Source organism: Ursus americanus, chromosome 7, assembly GCF_024610735.1.
Source record: "Ursus americanus isolate L20-20 chromosome 7, mUrsAme1.1.p, whole genome shotgun sequence".
NCBI lineage: Eukaryota > Metazoa > Chordata > Mammalia > Carnivora > Ursidae > Ursus > Ursus americanus.
In genome coordinates this window covers 14715867-14743584 of record NC_142133.1, presented here as the reverse complement: position 1 = coordinate 14743584, position 27718 = coordinate 14715867, and the positions used below count along the sequence as shown (strand labels likewise).

At 44.8% G+C, this 27718-nt stretch overlaps 1 protein-coding gene and 1 pseudogene across 1 annotated transcript in view; one reads left to right on the top strand and one right to left on the bottom strand.

Moving 5' to 3' along the window:
• LOC123785892 (uncharacterized) overlaps window positions 1-27718 on the top strand; it is a 191587-nt gene that overhangs the window by 121172 nt on the left and 42697 nt on the right. The window contains exons 3-6 of the mRNA XM_087863366.1: window positions 8719-9027; window positions 9420-9462; window positions 11658-11820; window positions 22520-24516. Of these exons, the coding sequence (XP_087719492.1) occupies window positions 24373-24516 (144 nt within the window). The 5' untranslated portion in view covers window positions 8719-9027; window positions 9420-9462; window positions 11658-11820; window positions 22520-24372. The remainder of the gene's footprint in view (window positions 1-8718; window positions 9028-9419; window positions 9463-11657; window positions 11821-22519; window positions 24517-27718) is intronic.
• Window positions 13321-15862, bottom strand: LOC123786137 (ribosome biogenesis protein NSA2 homolog; annotated as a pseudogene).

Genomic DNA, 27718 nt, shown 5'->3' with positions numbered 1-27718 from the left:
AGGACGCTCAGAAGCCCAGGTGGAATGGGCCGCTTGCCTGAGGTGACTCCATGGGCCAGTGTGGGATCTGTGAGGGAGCCGCAGGCTTCCCTGCCCCACCAGCCCTTCCTCTCTCCTCCTCCTCCTTTCCCCAGGTTTGGAGGCCTGCTTTTGTGAGGAAGGCTAAGGGATGAGGTAGCCAGGCCATCCCTGACTAGCTCTGTGCTTGGGCTTCTGAGAGCCTCTCCCAGAATTCCATTAGGCAAGGGCTCTGTATTGATTACTGTGCCATGATGATTTCCCTTTGGCAATTAGAATTCTTGAGAGCAGACAAGGATTCTTTCTGGCGCACAAGGAGGTGTGAGCTGAAGGACTGCAGAGGACGGAACTCTCATTCCCATCGGGTCTCCCCCTGCGGGACTTCGGGTCTCTCCCCGCCCGCTCCATCCTGCTCCCCACACCGTTCTGACCCGAGCAGAAGGCAAGTTCAGTTCCCACAGGTGCACAGATCCCACTCTCTGAAACGAGGCAGAAGAGAAAAGGGATGAGAGCCGATATCCCTGCTCCCGAAAACAGGAAGCAGGCTGGGTAGATTGACTTGATACCGAGCTCTCTGACTGCCGCTCGCTCCCTCTGGGACGTTTATCACTGCCAGTCATCAGCACTCTGGCAAGCTCATGAATAATGCATTTCTCAGTGATTTCCTTCCTTATTTGCTAGCTCAAGGCAATATTGATTTTAAAAAAAAAGTCTACATAGCTGAGCTGTGTTGTGGTAACGTTTATTTAAAATGATTGGGAGACAGAACACACATGTGTTTATCTCTACATATGTGTGTTGGTGTCTGTTGTCTGTGGATAATGACATTTGTTTAAGGGGCCACGGTGGTTATTAGCAGTGTTTTTCAAATCAAAGGTTGGTTCACATTGGAGCCCTGAGTTAGGTTGAAACAGCTGTGTGGTGGTGAGGGACCAGGAAGACAGGCAGGGTGCACTGGGAGGAGGGGGGTGGGCGGGAGGGGGTGGCGGTGGATGGGGGTGTGAGAGGACTGGGGGCAGGGGGGAGGGAGGGTGGGCTGGGGGGGAAGAGGGCCGACAGGGAGGAGGGGGTGGACCGGGTGGGGGGTTAGGAGGGATAGATGGGGGAGGGGTGGATGGGGAGAGGTGGGGGTGGGGCATGCTCAGGGAGGAGTTACAAACAGAGAAACTAAGCCATTGAGTTAGCAGTAAGGTCTCTTGTTATTCAGTTGAGGTCTCTCTCTCTTGGTCTCATCTCTCTCTCTCTGTCTCTTTCTAGCTCTCTCTTTGCCATGAATGCAGAGCCCCCTGGCTGCACCAGTCTCCATATCTGTGGAGCAAATGTGATGGTGACACGTAGGCAGTGCCCCTGCAGAGGGGCCAAAACGATACAACTTCGAAGGTGTGAGCTATGTCGGTGACCACGGGCTGAGCGTGAAGAGGGAACAGGCCAGGCGGGGCTGGGGCATCAGAAGTCCCCATGGGTGGCTCTGCCCTGCGCTGCATCCTGGCCATCCTCACCCGCTGAAGGCCCCTGGCTCTGTTGACTCTGTTCCTGATTCTCAGGAGCTGAAAGAAAGAGGCACATACTTGGAGTTAGGGGACGCCCCCAGCCCCGCTCAGCCACCCTCCACCTCAGGCAGGCCAGAAGCGTGCTTGCCATCTGACAGGCCGCTGTGGCCTCCCACTCAATCTCACTGTCACACAGGCTCTTGGGCATTCCAAGAAGAGAGTCCCCTCCTGGGAAGTCGAATTCTCCTCCCAAGCCATCACTGGCTTCACTTAGCCCTCCCCTCACCATGCTGGTCTTCCCTCTAATGCTCGAGAGCTAGGCAGCTGCGTGGTATTGAGAAGAGGGCTCACCGGGGGGCGGTGGTGGCTGCAGTCCCTTCAGTGGTCCTGGCTCCCACCTTCTGTCCCAGGCACTCAAGGTTCCAGGCCTCAGTTCCTGGGGCAGGTAGTGCCGAGGTGGAGAAGCCAGTCACTGAAGTTCTGGCGAGACCCCGAGCAGTCATGGCAGTTCAGAGGGTGGAGGGCACTGGAGAGCCGACCAGGCAAGGCTCCAGTCTCTCCCACCCGCTGGCTCAACAATCCCACCAGCTAATAAGCCGAACACCAAAATCTCATCTGTGTGGCTTCCTATTTGACAGTATTTTCACATACAGCAGAGCATGTGAGCTGCCCCAAAAGCCTAGAAGTTTGCCCCAAATCCTTCATTCACTTGTCTTACTAGCAATAATTTAAGCTTTTCACCTTCCCTTCAATCCCAAACTTGCAAAGAAAAGAAGGCTCCATACACACTGTTTCCACTTCTTGACTTATAATGCTCCTTCCACATTGCCTGGAGCTGCCTTCTTTAAGGTGACCACTAACGTTCAGATCGAAATCTAGGGCCTTTTCTGAGTTCTTACTGGCTCTGCTGCAGTTTTCTTGTACCAATTCTCCTCCACCTCCACCCAGTGCACCCTGACTTCCACCCAGTGCACCCCACCTCCTCTCGGTGCACCCCACCATGTCACAAACAGGTAACATGGTTGATCCAAAAGGTGTCTGCGATAATGTTATTCCAGGTATCAGATGCAGACAATATATTGGGTCAGACTAATATATTAGTGGTTCTCTCAGATCTTTCCATTTGCACAACCACCAACTTGTCCCACAGACAGAGGTGGCCCGAGATCCCTCTTGCTGGGGAACAGACATTGGGAAGTCGCCCAACAGTGAGTCTCAGCCACTTCCATTTCTTTGGCCCCCAGGAGTTTGTGGAGGCCTCCGTGCTCTGTGTCTCAGACTTCCAGTTCCCCCATTTGCTGAGTAGAACTGAGAGTTGGCATATCCTCCCCCTCCTGCCACCTCACTGAGTGGAAAACTTGAAGCCAGAACCCCTGTTGGGCTTAGGTCTTTGCTTTTGCCCACCTAAAAGGAAGAGGCTAGAAAGAAAGACCCGTTTCCTCTGCAGGGTGTGGAGAACTATAGCATGTACCAGACGACGCTCGTTTATTTGAAATTGTTCCATGGTGCAAAGCCCTCTAATCGATCATTCTTTTGCAAATGTCAATGGGAGAAATGTGAGTTCCGTATTTATAAAGCCAGAAAAATGGGGGCTTGTCCCCCACCTCCCAGGTGTGTATTTATGCACTGATGAATGACCCCAAAGTGGGTTTGTTATAGAAAAAGTCTGTGCCAAAGGCAGGAATCTTGCATCTGGAAACACAGTCTGACAATTAGGCCTCTGGGCCCGGAGGCCCGTGCTCTGTGTTTCCTGAGGGTGACTATCACATCCTTAAGGCTGGGGTGAACCCAAGAGTTTTGGAATTTGGATCCTTGTTGTCTCCACAGTACCGTCCCCTGAGGTTGCTTTTTGTTCTGTTTTGGTTTTTGTTTGTTTTTGGCTCTGTAGATGGAGTTTAAAAATCTTGGAAGCCAATAAAAATCAGTACAGGAGAACAAAACTCTTATTCCAGTCTTGTCCCGAGAGGAGAGTCATGAGGAACAAGGAGTTAATGTTCAAAAGACCCTTTTGAAGGGTCTTTTGAAGCAATAGATGGGGAGTGCCTCACAGACTTGGGGCGTCCTGATTGGGTGGGCATTTCCCAGGAGCCCCGGCCCTCCCCAGCTCCACCCTGGGGAACACACATGCCTGTGCCAAAGAGTGACCCCTGACCCCGACTCCCATGGCCTCCCTCTCTCCCCTCCAAACCAGCCTCTCCTTTCCTGCCCTCCAAACAATGGTGCACTTTGTTTTAAAAAGGTCAGCGGAACAGGAATCGCACTTTCAAAGTAACATTTCGAGAAAAGGATAGGAGTGAAAAATTAGGACTGGCCAAGCCAATGGTGTGTGCTGCTTTCGAAAGGACATCCCCAGGTGAAGTCCAGGCCGAGTAACATCTGCCTCATCGGTGCCTTGTGTTTCATGCACTGTGGAAAAAAACCAGCTGCTGTGAAGGGGTTAAAAATGAGCTCTCTTGGTCAAGAGCCCCAAGCAACAGGCACGTTCAGTTTCAGTCAGGAAGAAAGACAAGTGTTTGGTTAGTAACGGGATCTGGCTGGAGCTGGGTTTTGGCCTGCAGGACTGCAGGTTGAGAGCTGGGGACGGCCCAGTTCTTGCGGTTATTTGGAGGTGGACCAGAGGCAGGCAGCCCGGAAGGCAGCGCCTGGGAGGTGCTACCCACCCCTCCTTTACACAGAAGGGAACTAAGTCCCAGGGCGGGCTGGGGACTTGACCCAGGTCATCCTAGGGAGCGGCACAACAGAGATAAGAGGGGGAAACGGTCACCTTCCAGTTCCAGAGCCCTTTCTGGAAAGCACTGCGTTGCATGGAATGTGGATTCAGACAGACGGGGTTTAGGGTTGTTTCAGCCTCTTTTTGGCTGGGTTCCCTCCGGTACATCCAGATCCCTCATCTGTGAAATGGGATTCAAAAATAGGTCTTTGAAAAGTAAATACATTTTTAAAAAATTAGCTCTTTGGCTGGGTTTTTGGTATTAAATGAGATGGTACATATAAGACCAGACTAACACACTCAAAAAGTGCTCTTTCTTGGGCTGCCAGGACTCCTCCCAGGCGTGGGCCTGGTCATGCAGAGGGAACAGCCTCCCCCGAATCAGTACAGATGCAAATAAAGCCTCCAAAAACCAAACACCCCCTTGGAAGTCCTATATACTCCCGGCCCCTTAGTGGGAGAACTCCACATCAAAGGCAAAGGCAAATGGGATGGGGAGAATGAAAGAGCCTTTTCTGAGCAAAGGGGAACTCGCCCCAGAGAAGCGCTGAGTTGATGGTGCCCAAAGCCGGCCTTGTGAAGTTAGAGAGGCCTGGAGATTAGAAGGCCAAGAGGAAATAATGCTTTTCTTGTCTTGGCTGCAGGGGCAGAAGGAGAGCAACAGCTGGCAGGCATATGCAGCCTGTTAGGGGCACACTCCCATCAGACAGAAGGAAATCCTGCCCGGGGCTGGCAGGGCCAGAGCAGCCACTGGGGAGCAGGCGGTCTGGGGGTCTCAGGGAATCAGAGCTGTTGTTGCCAAGGCTTCAGGCCCGGTGTCCCCCCACCCCCCTACGGCTGCCTGAACAGGGCCCCAGCCACTGGCCCCTAAGGCCCTTCCCCTTCCCAGGAGGTATCAGATCCAATGATGCTATCGACAGAAACTTCGAGGACGCCTGGGGTTTATTTTGTATCCACTTCAAAATCTGTATGAACCCCCTTCCTCCTCGTCTGTGCCCGATGGGTGACTTTGACCCACTCCACAGCCTGGAATCCTTCTCCTCAGCCAGGCTAGACAGAGAGTGGCCTTCTTTTTTTCCCCTCCAGCTTTTCCTTGGTTTCCTTTATGGGCCGAGGGATCAAACTCCTGAGAAAAGAACGAAGGCTGCCTGCCACCCCCTCTTGGACCCTCAGACTCAGAGCCTTTGGACCGTGTGACGAGATGCCCAGCATTAGCGTCTACTAATTAATCGGAGAACTGGCTCCCTATTGGCCCATAGCTTTTTACAAACCTGAATTAAACGAAGTGTTTATGTGACAGATATGTGGGAGGGATTTCAGATATAATCACCATCAATCTGGCTGCAGCCAAAATAAATTCTGTGAAAAGTAAAACAAACTCTTGCCCAGACAAAGTAGGCCTTAGGGGTCTCCAGCAATAATCTGTGTTTTCTTATTTAGCCTCATCTAATATTTCTGCTCCTTTCGGCCTAGATAGGATCTCTGCACACAGGGCACTCTCGCTGCAGCTGACAGGGGCGGACACATGCTCTTGCCCCCTGAGTGGATGGAGAGGGGAAGGGATGTTGCATATTTACATTAAAATTCTTAGTTCAAATAAACCGGCTCTGGCTGGGCACCGGGTGGCGTGGGCACGGGAGATGGAGGTGGGCGGGGGAGATGCCTGGCTGTAAGGTGGGAGGTGTACTACAGTCTCCCTTCCTCCACCTGCTAGGGTCAGGGCCACGGGAGAGAAGTCGCGACTGTTGGTCCTTTCAGAGAGGGGCTGGGTTAGGCCCCGTCAGTGTGCGTGTGAGGTGTGCGGGCTTTCTGCGCACGCTCTCTCCTTCAGCTGTTGTAGCACTCCTGTGAGGAAACAGTGAGGAAACTGAAGCTCAAACAGAGTAACTACTCCCCCCGCGCTAAAGCCATGACATTGGGCTTTGACCCTGACTCTGAAAGCCTGTGCAGTCTCTCTCCTCAATACCTTGCTAAATAAAGAAGAACCAGGCTTAGCCACTCCTCCCTGTGAAGAGGCCTTTGGGCACCTCTGACGCCCCTGCCCTTCATCCTTCTCTCTCTCTCTCTCTCTCTCTCTCTCTCTCTCTCTCTCTCACAGCTGGGGCTGTTTCACGCTCCCTTACTCTGGCTCTCCCCCCTTTGGCCCAGCTTGTCCCCAATTCCCAAACCAGGCCTACGATAAGGAGGGAGATGTTGAGTGTCCCCAGACTACCAGTCACCCGTCCTGCCTGTCTGGTAGCTGAGCACAGCACTAGCCTCCTGCCTGAGCTCCAGCTCTTCCCCCTCCGGGTCCTGCCCTGGTGACTAGCCTAGGATCCCAGCAGCCCCCCAAGAGCCAAGACTCCTGCTTGCTCCATTCAGATGTCTGGGGGCTTGATGCCAGCTCTCCCACTGACCTGTACCCAGGCTTGGCATATGTACTGAGATTCTACAACGTTGGGGAAACCCCCTCCTTCTCCAGCCACTGCCCCACTGCTTAACACTTGCCTGGGCCCGGCTCTAGAGGAAGTCATGCCCGTTGAACTCAGCGCCTGCCCATGTGTCTGAATCCCTGTCTTGGCTCCTGCGTTTGTTGCCACATCAGTGGGTCTGGGGCCACATTCTGTCCCTTCCTCGATAGCTACAATTGCTATATGTAGCATTCTTGCTGCTATGCCTTCCTGATTCTGAGATGGGAGAGCTCCTCTGAAAATCTACCATGAAGGATATGTTTTTCTGTTTTTGTTTTTGTTTTTTCCATCTGCCCCTTTACTCCTTTGTAAGAACTCCATCTAGAGTCCTAGATGTGTGATCTTGGATGAGTCATTTCATCTTTAGCCTCAGTTATAAAATGGAGGTAATAATACTTCTCTGAAAAGGTTATTGTAAGGATTAGAATAATAGAAAGATTAGAGTTAATGTAAAATGTTAAAGTATCTGGCACAAGGTAGATACTTGTAGACTCAAAAGGTCCCCACCTGGTCACAGCACTCCTTTTCCCCTCAATGAAAGTAAAGGGACAGTTTCTCTGTTCCCTGCCAACCATGCAGCCCCAAAAGGAGATGATTCTATGATGCTTCAGCTTGTAGACCCTTGAATAGGGCAGAAGGAAAACCTCTGTCTCAAATAGAAGTATGTTTGTAAAACTTTGCAAACCCATTTGTTTGTCATTCAAGAATACCTATTGAGGATCTATGTGCCAAACGCTCTTAGAGGCCCTTGGGATACATCCGTGAGTCAAAAACATCTGCCTCCCTGGAGTTTGTATTCTACCAGCTGTAGGCAGATGATAAATAGCAATCATAAACCATAAGAAATGTATACATTGTGACAGAAGGAAAAAATGCCAGTGAAGGAAAGAGCAAGGTAAGAGTGATTGGAAGTACTGAGCAGGGGCTGAGTTACACGTTCACATAGGGTGTTTGGGGCAGGCCTTATAGAGAAGGTAAGGTGTGAACATAGACTTGAGGGAAGTGAGGATGTTAGCCATGAAGGCAACTCGGGAAGGGTGTTCCGGGCAAAGGGAACAGTAGGTGCAAAGGCTCTGAGGCAGGGCTGTGTCTGCATATAAGGAACAGCAAAGAGGCCAAAGTGGCCAGAGTGAAGTGAGCGCTAGGGGAAGCAGAAGGAGGTAAAGTCAGATTTGAGGTCAGAAAGATGACAAGAACCAGATCACGGAGGGCCTTGCAGGCCCCATAAGTACTTGGAGTCCTTTCTGATCCTACTCGAGGAAATTCATGAAGGCCAGTCTCTCTCATTAGTCGAGCTAGAGTTCAAGAAATTCAACAAATATTTCTTGACTTTGTACGCCAAGTCCTAAGGCATACGTTGATGAGTATGGCTGTCTCCGCCTTCAAGAGGTTCAAGTTTGAATTCCAGCGGTTGTGGTAGCAGGATGCCGAGGAAAGCGTGCCGCACTAGGAGGTGAGAGGCCTGGGTTCTAGTTCTGCCATCCATGTAACCTTGGCCATTCGCCAAACCTCAGCTTCCTCAAATTCCTGGAGAGAATTATCTATGTCCCGGTCACTTCCTAGGTGCTACGGCGATCAAATGAATGAAGGCACGCAAAGACTTGTTGAAAACTGAACAGCCCCATATAAATAGACGGGGGTTTAGGGAACCAAGTTAACATGGTTGCTGCCCTATGTCCCTTTCCTGGAGCCAGTCGACTCGGTCCGTGTTGTCATCTTTGCGCTGCCTTCTCTCTCCGTGACCTCACTGGCACGCACACTCCCCTTGGTGAGAATCACCACAGCCGCTCATTCGGGTTGGTGCAGATGTCCAGCATGAAAAACACACCCAGGGGTATCTACTTCGCAAAGGAAATTTGCCCGTGCCTTCTCTATGTCATGCTTCCCTGATCAGATAAAGCTGCAATAGGGGCGAACTTTTAAGTCAAGTACGCACGACTCCAACCAACAATAACAAAAACAGGCCCACAGGTTGCCGAGCACGGTGAGCTTTTAAAATGCATTCAGACGGTGTGAGGATATTAATAGGGAGACACGTATCTCATTTCAGGCTACACAGCGGGTGCCACAGTGGGACATGGAAATGCGGGCCGCTTCAAGGTTAGCTTAAACCAAAGGGAAGGACCCGGCTGGAATACAGACACGCCTCAGGCGGCGTCCCAGGCGCCGGGCTTCCAGCTCCGACAACACAGCCTGTCAACTCAGCTCTGTTGTGAGTGGAACTGGACACTCGTGGTGGCCAAAAACAACAGTTGACTAAAATAATGAAGCTATGTGTGGACAGTGATAGAGGCAGAGAAGAATAGAGCCGGACAGGCCCCGTAGAAATCTTCTAGAACACTCTTCCTTTATTTTACAGGTAAGGACACCAAGACCTGCGGGTCATGATGTGACTACAGTAACGATGAGACTCTAATGTCATTTTCATTGTGAGTGCATTTGCCTCCAATGGGGTCACAGCATTCGAAAGGATAACTCCAGTTATCCTTTCTGTGTCCCTGCGACCTTCTGGACACAGGACTAACCAAATGGGGGTCCAGTTGTGGGGATGGACTGTGTTGTCTCTGTGGAAAGGGTGCTGGATAATCAATCCAGAGATCTGGTCTGAGGCCTGGCTCTGGACTTATTTACTGGGTGACATTTATCTCCTCGTCTGTTTTCTTCACTGCAAGACATGCAATGTACATAGCTAAAGCAATGTGTGTTCCCAGACTCTGAAAACCAAAATTGTTTTCCACTTCTCTTTTCCAGATTTCAATCTGTCATTTGTGAGGACGTGGTTCCGAATTAGAAGGTGAGTCTCAGAACAGGGGAGGTGGGGAAGCTAGCTGGCCCCACATGGACCTTCTTGGTCACAGTTTACAGGGCTTTTCACCATCGATGCCCACCTCCTCCCCCGCCACCCCGGGCCCCCCAGCACACCCTCCACAGCCCCACCAGCATTCTCAGCAGCCCTCACGTTGTCCTCAAGTTTGCAAATGTCCCTTCTTCACCAGGGCAACTCCTCCTGTCCTTTAAAACGGTAGCATTGCTACCTCAGTAGGACCATTCCCAGCTCCCTCCCACAAATTAGCTGCTATCTTCTCTGTGTGCCCGTAAAGAGAACAGACCCAAGAGCCAACCATGAGGGCTTAAATCCCAGCTCTGTCACCTACGACAGGCTTGCCTTGGTCATGTTATTTTGCCTCTCTGTGTCTCAGTTTCCTGATTTATAAAATGGGGACAATAAGAGAATCTAGAGCATAGAGCTATTCTGAGGAGTAAGCGAATTAGTATAAGTTAAAGTGTATAGAACCGTGCCTGGTTCATGGTAACTGCTACAAAAATATTTTCTGTTATTATTATTATTAGACTACATAAGATATCCCATGCAATGTAATAGATTACATATCTGGTCTGCCTCTCCTACTCAGAATATCACAGCCAGAACAGAGTTCTATTTTTCTCTTTTCTCAGTGCTTAACACTATGTCAGGAACATATTAAGTGCTCAATAAACATTTGTAGGATAAATGATTGGGCGTGGTCTATGTAATAACGTCTATGACATCATTCACGTCATTTTTCTCCAGTAAACTTCAAAGGACAAGCAATATGTCAGCTATACCTCCATGGCCGTCATTTGAATTGTCTCGTTGTTTTAAAAATTCTGTAAGTTTCATTTTTGCTTAAATAACAAAGAAAGTTGTCTTGGAATTTTAACCAGTAGAACTATAACCTGGAAACAGGTGAAACTCAATTGGTAATAAGTTTTTCCACTTAGACTTGTGGGCCCAGCCACATTGTTTTTGACAGGGTTTCAAGAATAGAGTCTAGGGCTGGGTTCTATTTGAAGAATAATTAATATAAAAGACGACCTCCCCCCAACAGTCTACCACCGCCAAAGTCTTTGGGATCATATGGTGTGAGGGGGACAGAAGACTTAGATGAGCAAATACAACCTCCAGGAGGACACAGATGCTCTAAGGATACACAGCATGGTGGGGGGAGGTCAGGTGGGTTGGGGGTATAATTTCCTAAAAGCGGATTTTAAGTCACTGGTTCCACTTCCTGCTCTTAAGCTCATGACTGTGCACAATATCCTGAAACTGACACCTGAGAGACTCTACGAATTTGGGTTTTGGGTAAAGGGCAGCTGGGGAAACAGCTCCCTTCCTATTGTGCTCTTAATTTCCTCTGTCCAATAGTATTCTTTTTTTTTAAGTTTTTATTTTAATTCCAGTTAGTTAACATACAGTGTAATATTAGTTTCAGGTGTATGATATAGTAATTCAGCACTTCCATACATCACCTGGTGCTCATCACAAGTGCCCTCCTTAATCCCCATCACCTATTTCACCCATCCCCCCACCCACCTCCCCTCTGGTAACCATCAGTTTATTCTCTATAGTTAAGTCTGTTTCTTGGTTTGCCTCTCTCTCTCTTTTTTCCCCCAATAGTATTCTTAGATACAACAAAATACAATCCCTTCAAGGGTTTATAGGGTTAAAATGCAACCATATTATCTCTTTCTGATAGTTGCTGGTGAAGCTGATAACTTAGTAAATGATGCTATCTGATAATATTTAGATATTAGCTAAGGCAGTGATACAAATATATGTATTCATGAATAGAATATGCATGTGGTATTGTTTATAATATTTAAACAACATAAGGTAGGAATGGATAATCAGGAATATCGACTTGCTTTCTTCACCTATTTTATGATACGATTTCTAGGCCAATAGCCACACAAGAGGATCCATCAGGTGAGCGGAGAAAGGGATATTGTAAATTGTCTGCTAAGATGGCTGCCAACAATTCCTTCCCTCCCTGGACGTTCGAGTTGTGCTTCCCATCGAGAGGTGGAGTTTATTTCTCCTCCCCTTGAACCTGGGGCTGGCCTTGTGACTTGCTGTGACCAAGAGAATTCTGCAGACACAATACTGTGCCTCTCTGAGCCTTGTAACAGGCCTTTCACGGACCTGACAGCTTTTACTTTCACTCTCAGAGCTCTGAGCCACCATGTAAAGACCCTGCTGGAGAAGGGAGACCAGACAACCCCAAAAGCCCTTTCCAGCCTCTCCAACCAAGGAGAGGGATGGGAGTGTGATGCCATCTTGACCCTCCAGCCCCAGTCAAGATCCTCTCCCTTAACACCACTTGGAAATGAGGTAAGCTGGTCTCCCAAAAACCCTGTCCAGTTCATACCATCATGAGCACACAGTTGTTGTTCTGGACCACTTGAATCTGGAAGGTGTTGTTACACAGCAGTACATCCCTGAAACTAGGGATAGCACTGATCTACATTCTTATCTGAGATCTCTTCCTGTGTCATCTCTTCTTTGGATTAGGACAGGTTAGGAGAAATCTTGAGTGCCTCTCTCTCCCCATTGCTCCTACTAGACACTGCTGGTTGAAACAATGCTCTTTCCCATTTAGCCCAGATTAACCTTAAACCTCACCACAGAGCTCTAGACAGCAACCACTAAGTCATGAGTGTAGGTCTTTGAACTGAAACTATTTGCCATTCTAGGACTAGTTATCATGTTTTGAAAATAAAGGGGATGTGGTGTACCCTAGTAATCCATTATACCTTCCAAAGCCACGGAATGCTTAAGATGATAGAACTTTAGAGATCCTCTAACCTAGCGGTCTGAACCCTGGCTGCATATTAAAATTATCTGGGCTGTTTTATTGTTTGTTTTGTTTCGTACTTTCAAGACAGACTTTAAAAAAAATAAACAGAATTTAAAACATTTTACATGATTATAGATTAATGTAATATTACAGACACCTTAAAGCTCAAAGCTACAAACATAATTCAGATTACAAAAGTGATTTGACCAGGTTACAAACCTAAAACATGACCTTTTTTATATTATCCAAGTAACTGCAAACAAACCTCTCTTTAAGGGTGTCAGTGCAGTCTTTTAAAACTATTTCACCTGGAATTACTTAAATTTTTAACCATTCTAAAGTATGAAAATATAAACATTTTGGTGTATTTTTCCATATATTTTGAGTACAGAGTACAGATCCAAGTAGATATTATTATTCATGATTGAGAGGAGAATATGTTTCAAATACAAATTCACCAACTTACTGTATGAAGAATCAGAGGTGAAAAGATTTGTCTAAATTCTTCTTAACTCTTCCTATTTAAGGTAGTATGCCTTCTCTCCCATACTTTTAGTGTAAATACTTTATAAACAAATGTGACCGTGTGTTAATGCTACATTTCTTAGGATTAATAAAGAAAAATCAGGTGGAAGAGACTTCAGGTAAAATCTCAGAAGTGACGTCTCATAGCCTAAGCACTATATTTAAGGGTGTACTCAATTTTACAATACAAGGTGTTTTCAGCTGTACTGGTTTTCCCAGTAACTCTACGTCTACGTTGCTGAGGACCCACTTCTTAATGCAGAAACAGACCACCATATTTCTATAATTGCTTTTTAAAATTCGAACTTAGAAACATCTAGATGCTAACAGACTCGAAAATAAAGACCAGTTTAAAACTGGGCTCTTTTCATGTTTTTTTGTTTCTTTTTTTATTTTAACAATAGCATTGATAGTTCTCTTGGTGACTGCAGACATGTGGGGCTGTTTGGTGGCATTCAGAACCACTGTAGTCATGGTGGCTTTCTTGATTGGTGTCTGGTCTTCAGTCATTATAAGGAGTTACTTGTCAGAAACGACTGTCCAACCAGCATGACTGCCTTTATGTCTCTATCGTTTTCAGGATGTTGGTACCTGGCATATATTCCCCAAATCGCCTTGCCTCCTTGTGTCACAAGGCCCAACTCACTCACATTCATCTCAGTGATAGTACCTTTGGTAATAACACCCAAAGTTGTATATAGTGGGGATCAGGGATTCCTTTTTACACCAAGTATCGGCAGGCAAAAGTGGCTTTCAATTCAGAATGTGTTACATGGGGCTTTTTGCAACGTAAGCCCACTGGCCTAACGAATCTCTCCTGTGAGGGTTTTCAAGGAAAGCCATCTCCAGCAAAGCAGACTTTAGTGACCATCCTCTTCCATGCTTTGTACTTTCTCTTTCCTGTTCGAATATTTTCGATACTTCTGTTTCTCCCTGGGCACGAACTTTGGGCAAAGGGACTTCCCATTTGCCTGCTTTCTCCTGGCGTTTTTGTTTCATCATGTTGGAAAGGACTGTCCCTCCCCATCCAGCAGAGGTGCAGGCACTGCTCCTCGTGGAGTCTCACCATCAGTCTTTCGTTTGGGGCTTCTCCTTTCATGCATTTTGATAGTCTTTTCCATTTGTATTTTCTCAGCCTGGCCCTGTTCATGGTAGAGCTCAGCTTTCAGGCCAATCATCTTTTTTTGCCTTCTTTGAACGTTCTTGAGCCTCCAAACCTTCCTTCTTCCTCTTTTTCTCCTGGTCATCCAAACGATGGCCACAGTGCTTCCGGTGTACCTCAGTATATTCATTTTGTGGCCTGGTGATGGGGCAGTCACCAGGTGCTGCTGCTGGTGTGAAGAAGCTCTCAATTTTCGGGTGTCACAGAGCCAGGAGCTGACTCCATGCTGCCCCGCGACAGGAAGGAGACTCCCTGGGCTGCTTTAAAAATTGAACTGATGTCAGGGCCTCACCCCACACTCGTTCAGATTCAATTGGGCCTCGTTATTTTAAACGACACGTATTTCTTACTAGCAAAGAAACGTGACTTTACAAATTGGGGCCCGAAGGAGCAGATCACAGCTGGCTGAACCCTGGTGAGGAACTATCTGGAGGGCTCATGGGATATCATGGGCAGTCTGTCCAAGGACTCAGAGCACTGGAAAGGGAGGTAGGTTTCCTAAAGAGGAAATGAGGCTTCACCTGAGGGCAGAAGGGCAGGCACTCAGGAGAGCCAGCTCCTAGGCCTGAGGGTAGACAACGCTTCCCTTGGTCAGGGAAAGCCAGGAGCTGCTCTGCGAGGGCAGTTTTGATATATGACTCCAGATGTGACTGGAAGGTACAGTGTGTATGTTGAGGTTTTTCTGTGGAGAATTTTTTAAACCTCAGACCAGATTGTCAAAGAATTGAGACGATGTATGAAGCACATGAGAGATGTGTTTGACACAATAGGGTCAGAAAAGTTCAAGGCGCCCTCTCCCCTGGCATGTTTGTCAGGAGCACTAAAATACAAGGAGGGGACTAGAAACCTTATGACAGTAAAATTTTAAGGCTTCATTTTTTCGGTAAAATATGACTTGCTCTCAGGTGTGTGATTTGGTAGCTTTGATGCAAATATATAGTAAATCGCGCCTCTTTGCTGAAATCTGAAGAGTTTTCTGCATATAAATAAAAACCACGAGTGTGATAAAATTGCTTTTGATCACCTCACATGAAAGGTGTTAGGAACTTTCAGACTGTTACTATAATTAAAGTGCTTGGGATGAAAAAACTCTTACTTGAGTATCTCTCCTCCTGTCCTGTCTTAAAATGCTTTTCTGGTGAAAAGCACACTCACCCACTTCGGTATTGTTTTGACCCTACTTTGTAGTATGAAGAAACGTTACAGCTTTCAGTGACAGCAGAAAAATTGTCTTGTAGTTGAAAACACTGCAAACCACAAAGGACATTGGAATTTGAAAAAAATGAACTAAATTTCTCTTCACAGCTTCAGTCGAAAGGGCTGACTTCTAAAGAACTCTTTTGTCAGTAAAGGAATTGCCTGGAGACCTTCTTTCTTTCTTTTCCTGGGTCAGCTTCTTGCTCTCCTGTCTATAGGGTCACCATGCCTGACTTGCTCTTTCTACAGGTCTTTTTAAAATTGCTTTTTGTATTTGCTTTATATACTAATCACTGTTTTTATTGCTTTATATACTAATCACTGTTTTTATTCCACAAGCATAGACTAATTTAAGAGGGATCTTTCCTCAAGTGAATACTCCCATCTACTTACACTTCCGAGTATCCCAATGGCTACCTCCTGGGTCATCCCGGCTCCATCCCACCTGCTTCAGTCATCCCACGCTCTCTCAAGATTTCATAGTCAGAACTTTGACTCTGCATATGCCACAGCTCTACTCAAAATATTTAACGGATTCCCTTTGGCTTACAGAATAAAGCTCAAGGCCCTTAGCCTGGCCTTCAAGACGCTCTATAGTCTGTTATCTCTGGCACTCACCTCACTTGAAAACTTGGATCCAAATTTGCTGCTTTGCTTGCTCCTATTCCCATGTCTGGCAACTTGGCTTTCATCCTGCCAGAAATGTCTTCCTCCCTCCGGTACAATTCCTGCAAGGTCCAGCTCACTTCTACCTCTGCTGGGAAGCTTCCCGCAGTTACCCTGTTCAAATCCCTTGAACTTTAGTGGGAGTTATTTGAGATTTAGCATATCCTGACTTATATTTTTTCTTTTTTTATTTAAATTCAATTAGCCAACATATATCATTAGTTTCAGATGTAGAGTTCAGTTATTCATCAGTTGTATATAACACCCAGTGCTCATCACATCACGTGCCCTTCTTAATGCCCATCACCCAGGTACCCCATCACCCCCACCCACCTCCCTTCCAGCAACCCTCAGTTTGGTTCCTATGATTAGGAGACTCTTATGGTTTGTCTCCCCCTCTGATTTCTTCCCATTCAGTTTTCCCTCCCTTCTTCTATGACCCTCTATGCTTTCTTATATTCCACATGAGTGAAACCATATAATAATTGTCTTTTTTTGATTGACTTATTTCGCTCAGCATGATATACTCCCATTCCATCCATGTTGATGTAAATGGTAAAAATTCATCCTTTTTCATGGGTAAGTAATAGTCGTGTGTGTGTGTGTGTGTGTGTGTGTGTGTGTGTGTGTGTACCACATCTTCTTTATCCAATCATCTGTTAGTGGACATCTGGGCTCTTTCCATAGTTTGGCTATTGTGGACATTGCTGCTATAAACATTAGGGTGCAGGTGCCCCTTCAGATCACCTCATTTGTATCTTTGGGGTAAATACCTAGTAGTGCAACTACTGGATTATAGGGTAGCTCTATTTTTAACTTCTTGAGGAACCTCCATATTGTTTTCTTGAATGGCTATACCAGCTTGCATTTCCACCAACAGTGTAAGAGTGTTTCCCTTTCTCCGCATCCTTGCCAACATTTGTTGTCTCCTATCTTGTTAATTTTAGCCATTCTGACCGGTGTAGGTGGTATCTCATTGTGGTTTTGATTTGTATTTCCCGGCTGACAAGTGATGTGGAGCATTTTTTCATGTGTCTGTTGGCCATTTGTGTGTCTTCTTTGGAGAAATGTCTGTTCATGTCTTTTGCCCATTTCTTGACTGTATTATTTGTTTTGAGGGTGTTGAGTTAGATAAGTTTTTTATAGATCTTGGATACTAGTCCTTTATCTGGTATGTCACTTGCAAATATCTTCTCCCATTCCATAGGTTGCCTTTTAGTTTTGCTGACTGTGTCTTTTGCTGTGCAAAAGCTTTTTATCTTGATGAAGTCCCAGTAGTTCATTTTTGCCTTTGTTTCCCTTGCCTTTGGAGATGGTCTAGCAAGAAGTTGCTGGGCCAAGGTTGAAGACGTTGCTGCCTGTGTTCTCCTCTAGGATTTTGATGGATTCCTGTCTCACATTTAGGTCTTTCATCCATTTTGATTTATCTTTGTGTATGGTATAAGAAAATGGTCCAGTTTCATTCTTCTACAAGTGGCTGTCACTTTTCCCAACACCATTTGATGAAGAGACTGTCTTTTTTCCATTGGATATTCTTTCCTGCTTTGTCGAAGATTAGTTGACCGTAGAGTTGAGGGTCCATTTCTGGGTCCTCTATTCTGTTCCATTGACCTATGTGTCTGTTTTTGTGCCAGTACCATACTGTCTTAATGATTACAGCTTTGTAATACAGCTTGAAGTCTGGCATTGTGATGCCACCGGCTTTGGTTTTCTTTTTCAACATTCCTCTGGCTATTCAGGGTCTTTTCTGAAATCAGTTGCATTTCTGTACACTAACAATGAAACAGAAGAAAGAGAAATTAAGGAATCAATCCCATTTGCAATTGCACCAAAAACCGTAAGATACCTAGGAACAAATCTAACCAAAGAGGTAAATGATCTGTACTCTGAAAACTACAGAACACTTATGAAAGAAATTGAGGAAGACACCAAGAAATGGAAAAATATTCCATGCTCATGGATTGGAAGAAAAAATATTGTTAAAATGTCTATGCTACCTAGAGCAATCCACACATTCAATGTAATCCCTATCAAAATATCATAGACATTTTTCACAGAGCTGGAACAAATAATCCTAGAATTGTACAGAACCAGAAAAGACTCCAAATATATATATCCCGCAGGCATAGCAGAGGGAAAGGCATGCTTATTTCCAGGCCTAAAAACTATTTGCATCAGTTTTCACTGTCGCATACAAGATCACTGGATTTCAACAAAAATATATGAAACTTACAAAAAAGCACGGGAAAAGACACTATCAAGAGACAAAGCAATCAACAGGGTCAGACTCAGATATAACATAGATGTTGGATTGATCAGACAGAATTTAAAATATCTGTGGTTTCTATGTTAAATGTTCTAATGGAACAGATGGACAATGCACAATAGCAGATGGGTAATTTTAGTAGAGAGATAGAAATAATAAGAAAGCATCAAATGAAAGTGCTAGAAATGAAAGTGCTAGTAAAAGAGTTGAAGAATGCCTTCAATGGGTTCATTAGTAAACTTGATACAACCAAGAAAAGAATCATTGAATATGAAGATCTATTTGTATGAAATTACCCAAATGGAAGCACACACACATGAGTGAAAAAAGAAAGAAAAACAGAGCATGTAAAAATCTGCAGGACAATATCAAAATATCTAATATACATATAAATTACAATTTTAGAAAGAGAGAAGAGAGAAAAGACAGAAGAAATATTTAAAGAAATAATGGCTGAAAAGTTTCAAAATTAATTATAAACATCACCCATGGATCTAAAAAGCTCAGAGAGCACCAAGCAGAATAGCAAAACAAAAGCAAAAGTAAAAAGTGGAAATGGTATCCCACTATTGTTTAATTCTCTACTGGTGAGCAGTGAAGGCGATTTTTTTTGTGTTTAGTATTGACTTGTAATTTGTCTTTTATGAATTGCCAATTCATATCTTTCACCCATTTTTCTGTTGGTCTATTTGTCTTTTTCTTTTTTAAGATTTTATTTATTTATTTGAGAGAGAGAGAGAGAGCGCACACAAGCAAGGGGAGCAGCAGAGGGAGAGGGAGAAGCAGACTCCCCACTGAGCAGGGTGCCCAACATGGGGCTTGATCCCAGGACCCTGGGATCATGACCTGAGCCAAAGGCAGACGCTTAACCAACTGAGCCACCCAGGCGCCTCTATTTGTCTTTTTCTTATAGGAATTCCTTATATATTTTTAATACCAGTCCTTTGTTACATACATAACAAATATCTTTTCATGATCTGTCACTTTTCTTTTGGTATGTTTATGACTTCTGTTGACAGAATTTTACAATTTGACAAAATTAAATCTAATCACTTTTTCCTCTATAGTTTTTGCAGAGGCTTTCCCTACGTCACATTCTCTAAGATTTTCTTCTAAGGTTTTTTAGTTTTGTATATTGTTTAGGTCTTTAATCCTTCCGGAACTTATATTTTTGAATAGTAAAAAGTAGCGGCATCAATTAATTTCTCCCAAATGGTTAGTAAATTGCTCCAATATCATTTTTGAATTGTCAGTATAGTCTTTCCCTATTGATTTTAAATACCACATTTATCATAAAATACCTTCCCATATATTCATGGCTCAGTTTCTGTATTCCCTTTTATGTCCCATTGAGCTATTTTGTACCAATGTTACAATGTTTTATTTCCCACAGGTTTATGTTTTGATATTTTGATAGCCAATGGCCAGGCTTGTCCTGCTCAGCTCTTCCCAGTAGATAGATGACATGCCTGCCTGAAATTTTGCAAAAGCGGTCCTTAAAGAGAGCACATGCTCTTTTACATTTCTGAAGTAGCCCAGTGGATAGTGGGCTGTAGGATGAGTAGTGATAATAACCACATGACCATCACACATAGCCTTATTGTCTTAAGGCAACCAGGCATGTTTGATGCCTGGTTATTATCATTTAATCTGTGTGCAGTGCAGCAATATGGCATTATAGCAATATAGCAAGAAACTGAAACTGATAATAGGTCTGGATAATGTGGCTTACCAAAAGTGGCTTTGCAAGACCATGCTGGAGTTTTGAGGCATTGTGGCTGGGGGACTGTGGGCTCCAGAAAACACTGTTCGGGACTCCCCATCACCTGGCAGTTTCTTTCTGGCTGGTTCACCATGACCAGCACTCAGACTGTCTCTCAGAGTGTGATTAAGGTAAGCCAAGGAGCTGTGCTCACCAAGCCCTCCTACTTGATGCAGTCTCTTATCCTTAAAGGTCATTGCAATGATATGCAATTTGTGTACTCTCTGAGTACCTGAGTGTTCCTTCTTATTCATCTTCAAGCCTACCCTTGATTGGACTACTTCAGAAATTTACGATAGCACGCTCTCTCTTTTAGAACTTCTTTTTCAAAGTTACCTTGGGTATCCTTTCACGTTTTCTCTTATAGAAGAATTTTAGAATAGTCTGTAAGTTCTTTGGAAGATCCCACTGGGAGTTGGATGGTGATTTCACTGAATATATAGATTAATTTGGGGGGAACAATCATCTTCAGATGCCAAGCCTTTCCAACCAGATACAGGAACATTTTCTTCATTTGTTTGGGTTTTCTTTAATGTCTTTCAGTAAAATTTTATCATGTTTTCATTTAGATCTTAAACATGTTTGTTTATTCTTGGGTATTTTGTAGTTTCATGGCTTTTGTGAATAAGATCTTTTTTTGTGACATTTTGCAATAGTTGTAGGATACACTCAAGCTGTTGTTTTCGTGTGTTAACATTGTGCTTGTCCTCCTAACTGAACTCTGTGAATTGTGACCATTTACCTCAGATTCTCTTAGATTTTCTATTTTTTTATTTCTATTTTTTTCTCTTAGATTTTTTAGATAAACAATTATGTTGTTTGCAAATACTGACAGTTTTGTTTCTTCCTTCCAGATCCTTATGCCTTATTTATTTTCCTTGTCATTTAGTTGGCCAGGACTTCTAGGTCAATGTGAACTAGCTATAGGGATCCTTATCTTGTTCCTAACACCTATAGGAATAATTCTCTTATTTCATCACTAGGTATAATATTTGCTCAATGTTTTTGGTTGACATTATCAAGAAAAGAAAATTTTCTCCTATTTCCAACTTGCTAAAAGTTTCTTGGGAATGAGTATTAAGATTCATGAAATAATTTTTCTGCTTCCATTGAGATAATCATAAAATTTTTCTCTTCCAATCTATTAACTTAACAATATTTTGAAGTGTTGAACCAACATTGCATTTGAGAGATTAAATGCCATTTGATTTTTCCCTATTGTGGTAATAATGCTTTTAGTTTGTTTATAAATACTTAAATAGGACAGGCAATCTTTGGTTTGCCTGAAAACTGCCTGCTTCAAGGTGTCCCCTGAGTCCATTATTCTATTATTTTTGTCTCTAGTGATTGAGTTTGTGGTGGTCCTCTTCAAAAGTTTTATTGTAGATTATTTAGGGGAAACTAAGGATTTGGGGAACATACCTTAACCTTTAAAAGTTGGCATCATAGAGGACAACCACGGCATACCAACTGGTGACCGGCGTCTGTCCGAAACAGAACCCTACATTTGAGGTGGCTGGTAAAGGGATGGCCCATGACCCATGATCGCATTGCATATAGTTCATCTCCGTGTATGTAATTATGGAAAAGTGCCAACGGTCACATAAAAGTAGAGAAGATATACTTCCTTGGAGTCAGTCAATCCAAAATCTAGGACACAGACAGGAGGCCAGTGTTCTTTCAGTCTCCATGACAACTGGAGGATTTACCTTGATGTCAATGAAGCATAAGCTTCAGGGCCTCTCACTTAAAAGGGACCTTTGCAAGGCCTTGCTTCTGATTTCGTATTTATAAGTTTGTATTCTTTTCCTAAAGAGAGACCCTAAGTTGCGTAAGCCTTAGACCCTACAAAACCTGGGTCCATCCCTAATGAGAACCCCAGCCACAGTTTTGCATCCTGGCCACCAAGCCTGGACCCAGGGCTCTGAAAGCCTTTTGGCAACGCTGATAATTCTCTCAGTTTAGCAATTAGAGTGGGTGGCAGATTAAATTACCCTGTTGCTTCCCAGCTGGGTAGGAGAACTGTGGCCTGACATAGAAGCCGGTGGGCGTCACATGGAACAAGTGCTTGGCTATCTCACACTTGCTCGCTGTGGGGGCACGTGACCAAATTCATTATTAACGCCGAGCTGATCTGGTTACCTTGATTGACACTAAGTGATTTCAGCCTGGGCTGTATTTGTCTTCATGGGGAAAATGACTGCACAGAGCTGAAAGGTTATTTCCCTCTTCAAATACATTTGGGCCTGTCACTTCGGAGTTACGCACCCTGACATCAAAATTGGACCCACGGGCTTTGGAAGACAACAAATGACATCGTAGGCAAAAAATGGTGTCAGCTTCGTTTTGTTTTTTCCTTCTCTTTCTGAACTCTGACAGAGAGGTAGTTTGTCTAGAATTTGCAAGGCTTTCAGGTGAGGAAAAGGAAGAATTAGTTGTAGTAGTTACCTATTTTGCACACACACAAAATAGTTTCCAGGATGTTTCTCTGTCTTCCTGGTCTCTCTCTGTTACTATGAAGTTTATTTCTTTTTTTATTTGGGAGGGCTTTGATGTCTAATTAATAAGGCTAATAAATCATTCACCTACTATTGAATAAATAACCTCTTACTAGAATAAAATATTCCTTTAGACAACACATATTTTTGTTTATAGATCCAGAAAGGAGGACATTACCTATGAGAAACTCCATCCTTAACTGTGATACCCTCTCCCATGGTTGTGAAGCACGTAAGAGAAGTCTACAAATAACACGGTGTTACATTTACAATGTTATGCTATGTGATTCTGAATGCATGTAAGAAATACATCAAACCCGGGGTGCCCGGGTGGCTCAGTCCATTAAGCGTCTGCCTGGGGCTCAGGTCATGATCCCAGGTCATGATCCCAGGAATCCAGGATAGAGCCCCACGGTGGGCTTCCCACTCAGCAGGGAGTCTGCTTCTCCCTCTGCCTCTCCCCATCTCCCTGATTGTGTGCTCTCTCTTTTTCTCTCTCTCTCAAATAAATAAATAAATAAAATATTTTTAAAAAGAAATATATCAAACCAAGTAACACAAAGAAAAATCAGATGCTGCTAGGCCATAAACTTCAATTCAAAAATTCAAATTAGATTGAAGGAAAAATTTTAGCCTAAAGATATCAAATAGAGTTATAGTGGCTTATGGTGAACCATCACCCTACCTCATAGGATTCACTTATTTTGGATGAAACAAAGGTTAATGAATTTAGCAAGAAGTCATATTGATGGACGGATCCTCTAGACTTGAGAATAAAAAGGAAATGTTTTTTTTTATTTTTTTATTTTTTTATTTTTTATTTATTTATTTATTTATTTATTTATTTATTTATTTGACAGAGATAGAGACAGCCAGCGAGAGAGGGAACACAAGCAGGGGGAGTGGGAGAGGAAGAAGCAGGCTCATAGCAGAGGAGCCTGATGTGGGGCTCGATCCCACAACACCGGGATCACGCCCTGAGCTGAAGGCAGATGTTTAACCGCTGTGCCACCCAGGCGCCCCAAAAATGAAATGTTTTTAAAAACTGCAACTTTTGTCATCGTTCTTGTTATAGTACAAGATTCTGATGTCTGATTCTCTATTGTTAATGAAGAGAGGAGGGAGCCTCTCGCAGGGTCCACAACTGTTGGGTTTGAGTGACCGCAGCTCATTGCAACAGTGACCAGCCTGTAGAAGCATTTCTTATCCCAGACTAGGTCGGCGGAGTGGGGGAGGCAGCGCTACCGTTCGGCTTCAAGTCACAAAGTCATAACTACCGAATGCGCTCCTCCCCTGTTGGATCTCTGCCTCCTCTCCAGGGCGATGACAAGGAGATGGGTTGGCTTCTCATTAGACAGAGAAATAGGAGGGAGTGTCCACTGACCTAAGGAAAACATGGTCTCTTTAATATAGACCGGCATATAAAAATGCATGTAAACAAGCATTTTTTATTTGAACATTAAGTTTTATGGGTACAGAGCATGTGTTTTGTTATACTGGTGACTAATGCCTTTTAAAAATGAGATTTTGGAATGCCATTCTGCTTATGTAACAAGATAAAGAGCTTTTAGAACATTGTTCTGGAGCAAACCCCTATAATAATAGTTGATTAACAACAAGACAACTTGAGGTGCCAGAAATATTTTCTGCAGAGCCCTCTATTAAGTGGGAAAAAGTTTTAGGCTTTTTTTTTTCTTTAATGATATCCAAATGGTTTTTGTCTGAGAAACTGGACTTCAAAAGTCATCAGTTTGCAAATATCGGTGCACAAAAATGTTTATTTGCATGTAGATACCCTGTTTGGTTCCTGTTTCTCTGTCTAATGGGGCCAGTGATTTATTCAAAACCATCTAGTTGAAAATAAATGTTATCTGTGAGAGATAGAAGAGAAAAATCTCGGCATGAAAATTAATAAACACACCCAAAGTTGCTTAGTACCAAAGAAAAAAATGACCTTTATCTCAACACTGACTCTTAGGAAGTCTTGGTTATGGCACATAATCATGATTTATGTTTTGTAAGAAAATCCTTTTCAGACTGCAAATGAACTCCTGGATGTTGGCTAAGATCACGATGACGATAATGATGATGGTGATGAGGATGACATTTATAGGAGTGTGCTTGTTCATAGAAACAACAGGAAATGCCAAGGAGGTAAAATAAACAAAGAAACTTTCAACAAAGAACAAAATTTTTTTGAAATAATGAATGGGGTCAACAATGAGTATTTTCCCAGGTTAGTCATCTTCTGGCACAGTGAAGTATATGGACAGGTGAGTCCCTGGTCATAGTCACCTGGAAACAGGGGTCAGCCTTCTTGGGCTCTGCTGGGTCCCAGAACCTGGAATCTTGTGAAGTCGTGTGTCATAGCTTCTGCCCAGCCTCTGGGAGCTTTGGATTTAGGCCATTGGGAAGGATCTTCCCATGTTCGCATTTCACAAGGATCCTAAGGTCTACAGGGTACATATGTTGAAAAAGAAAAGTGATTAGTTCTCATGATTGTGAAGCAAACCCAGAAGTTTCCAGGGGAAATAGTGGGGTTCTGTCTCCTCCTCCAAATTTTAAAGTTGATGTAGTTCAGGGCAACCTTGGTCTCTCCAGATTATCCCTTATTTCTGAGTTGAAGTGATCACAGGAATGAGCTGTATTCTGTCCTGAAACAAAACAAAACACCATCTATTTACTGTATAGCGGGAATCTCATGGGTTTTGAGAACTGACAGCCTGAGTTTGCATCTGGGTTCATACTAACTGTGTAACTCTGGGCTCACTTGCCTGTTTCCTCACTTGTAAATGGGGAAAATGATACTTTCTTCTCCCAATATTGTGAGGATTAAATGAGATATGTGGAAAACACCCAGCACATAGTAGGCACCCAATAAATCCTCTTCCCTCCACACCTCTTCTGCAAAGATCTTTCCTGCTTGGATAAATCCAAACTTTCCAGGGGCTGAGTGTTCTTGGCAGTTCTTATTAATTTACTCACAAAAGATATTCCAGGGTATTTTCTGGATTATCAGATCATATGGGGGCTGTTTTGATTTTGAAATAGTAGTTCTCAAGGTCTCTTGATAGTTGGGAGGCAGAGGCCAAGGTTGAAAAGTCTCTGCAGGAATGATGCACCTTACCTTTGTCTGCTGAGCCCCTTTCTAAAAGGAAGAGATGCTCTACAAATCTGTCTTCAACCCCAGGCTCCTCCCAGAAGGTGGAAAGGAGTTCCATATACCTAGCCACTCTGACCCCTTGCTTCAAAGGGATGCTGTGTTATTGGCTGTGTTCATGGCAGAGCTTGTTGGAGAAAGATACTTTTCAGGAGCGAAGCATTCCTGAACCCCACATATGTCACCACGCAGAAGTCTGCCTGTTCCATCAGAACACTGGACGGCAGAGGGTTCTGGCCCTCCCTGATAGTACAAGAAATGGTGATCAGTGAAAATAAGTAGGGGTCTTAGCCTGGTCAAATTCAAGATCATTCATTCAACAGTATTTTCTGAGCATCTTTCCCTGAGGGCATATAGGTTTTGCCCATCGTTCCATAGCAACCACACCAAAGGACCAATGTTTACATCAAGGTTGATTCAGGGATCCATGGAGGGGTTTTCAAGAGTAGGTGAATCCCCCAAAACTGTGTGCCAAAGAGTACATGCATGTGTCTGTGCACTTCTGGGAAGAACATCCAGAACTTTCATTAGCTTCTCAGGAAGTTAGGAACCACCTGCTGGATATGAGCTGAATGTTCTCCCTGTGCTCAGCTATAGGGCCCAGAGGAATCTTGGCTCCAGAGTCCCTCCTGGGCCTCCAGATCAATAAGTACCATGACCGAGGGTGTGCTAACCGTTCCCCAGAAGCCCATACCCAGTGACTGAATATTTGTTGGACTGCCTTTCAACCACTGCTACCTGGACCATCACAGGCTGGTCTGCATTTGGCTAAAGAGAAATCATCTCCAAACATCTGGAACTCAGCCCCCTTCTGGGCTAAAGCTGTAGAAAGAGCATTGAGCTTGGCCATGGCAGGTGGTTGCTCTGAGCTGTGCTTGTCCTCTCCTGGGGCATGAACACCTGGCTGCAGGGTTCTGTGTCCCTCCCTCATGCATGCACCCTGTACACCACCTGGCACCCTGGAGGTCCTCAGCTCAGGTTCGTGGAGTTGAAGTGAGAGGGGCTGACAATTCTTGCCCTAGGCTGGGAGAGGAAATCAGACCATATACATAACCATAATGCAAGGTAGACAGGGATCCATTTCATGAGAGAGCTGCAGGTCAGGGGCTCTGGGGGCTGCTGCACAGAGGATGACAAGGTGATCTTAGCTCACGGGCTGGTTCAGTTGATGGGGAATCAGAGAAGCCTCTCGGAGAAGGAGCCCTAGAGGTGGGACTAGTAGAAGGTAGACAAGAGGATATGCAAACAAGGGCATTTAAGGGAGGGGCATGGCCTGGACTGGAGAACACAGGGCAGGGAGGCACGGGGCAAGGGCAGGCAACCCAGTTAGGCTGGAGCCAAGAGTGCCTGGAAGGGACTGGCCACATGGGTTGCAAAGTCAGTGGGTGCCCACTGCTCTGTGCCCTCTTCACCCAAGGACTGAGGAGTGGGCCTGGCTGTGCCCCTTGGACAGGCCACTGAGCTGTGGCTGGGTCCCCAGGCCAGGGCAACCCAAGCAGGCTCAGCGGTGTGCTCTTTACAGCTAAAGCATTGTTGGTCTCAGTGCAAGGTGTTCCTGCTTGTTGGCTCTCAGAGCTCACATAGATCCCTGTGGAAGGCAGGCAGGGAGCAGATCTACAAATACTGAGGCAGCCCGTACTCTCTCCCAGGGGATCACGTTTCAGCTTATAATGTCGTCATTTATAAGGCCTGTTCAGCTCTGGTAATGAAATGAAGCAGGGCAGTGTTATTGCATTTGTGATAGGAATTTTTTTCTCTCCTTCCACTCTGCCCCTCTCACTTCCCTCTCCCAGACTTCAGTTTGTCTGTCTCCAGCTGATCTTTGGCAATTTCAATGTTACAACCCTTCACCACAGAGAGAACATTCTGGGAGGCGATAAACATTGGAATTGTTGCTTAATAGCCTCCAAATCTCCTTTAAAAAGGCATTTCAAGGGGCGCCTGGGTGGCGCAGTCGGTTGAGTGTCTGGCTCTTGGTTTCAGCTCAGGTCCTGATCTCAGGATCATGGAATAGAGACTGGTGTCTGGCTCCTAGCTCAGTGGGGAGTCTGCTTGAGATTCTCTCTCTCTCCCTCCCTCTACCCCTCCCACTTGTGCTCTCTGTCTCTAGAATAAATAAATCTTTTTAAAAAGCCATTTCAAGATCTCACTTCCTCTAGGCAGTCTTCCTGGATTACCTTTGCCAAACACTTTGGT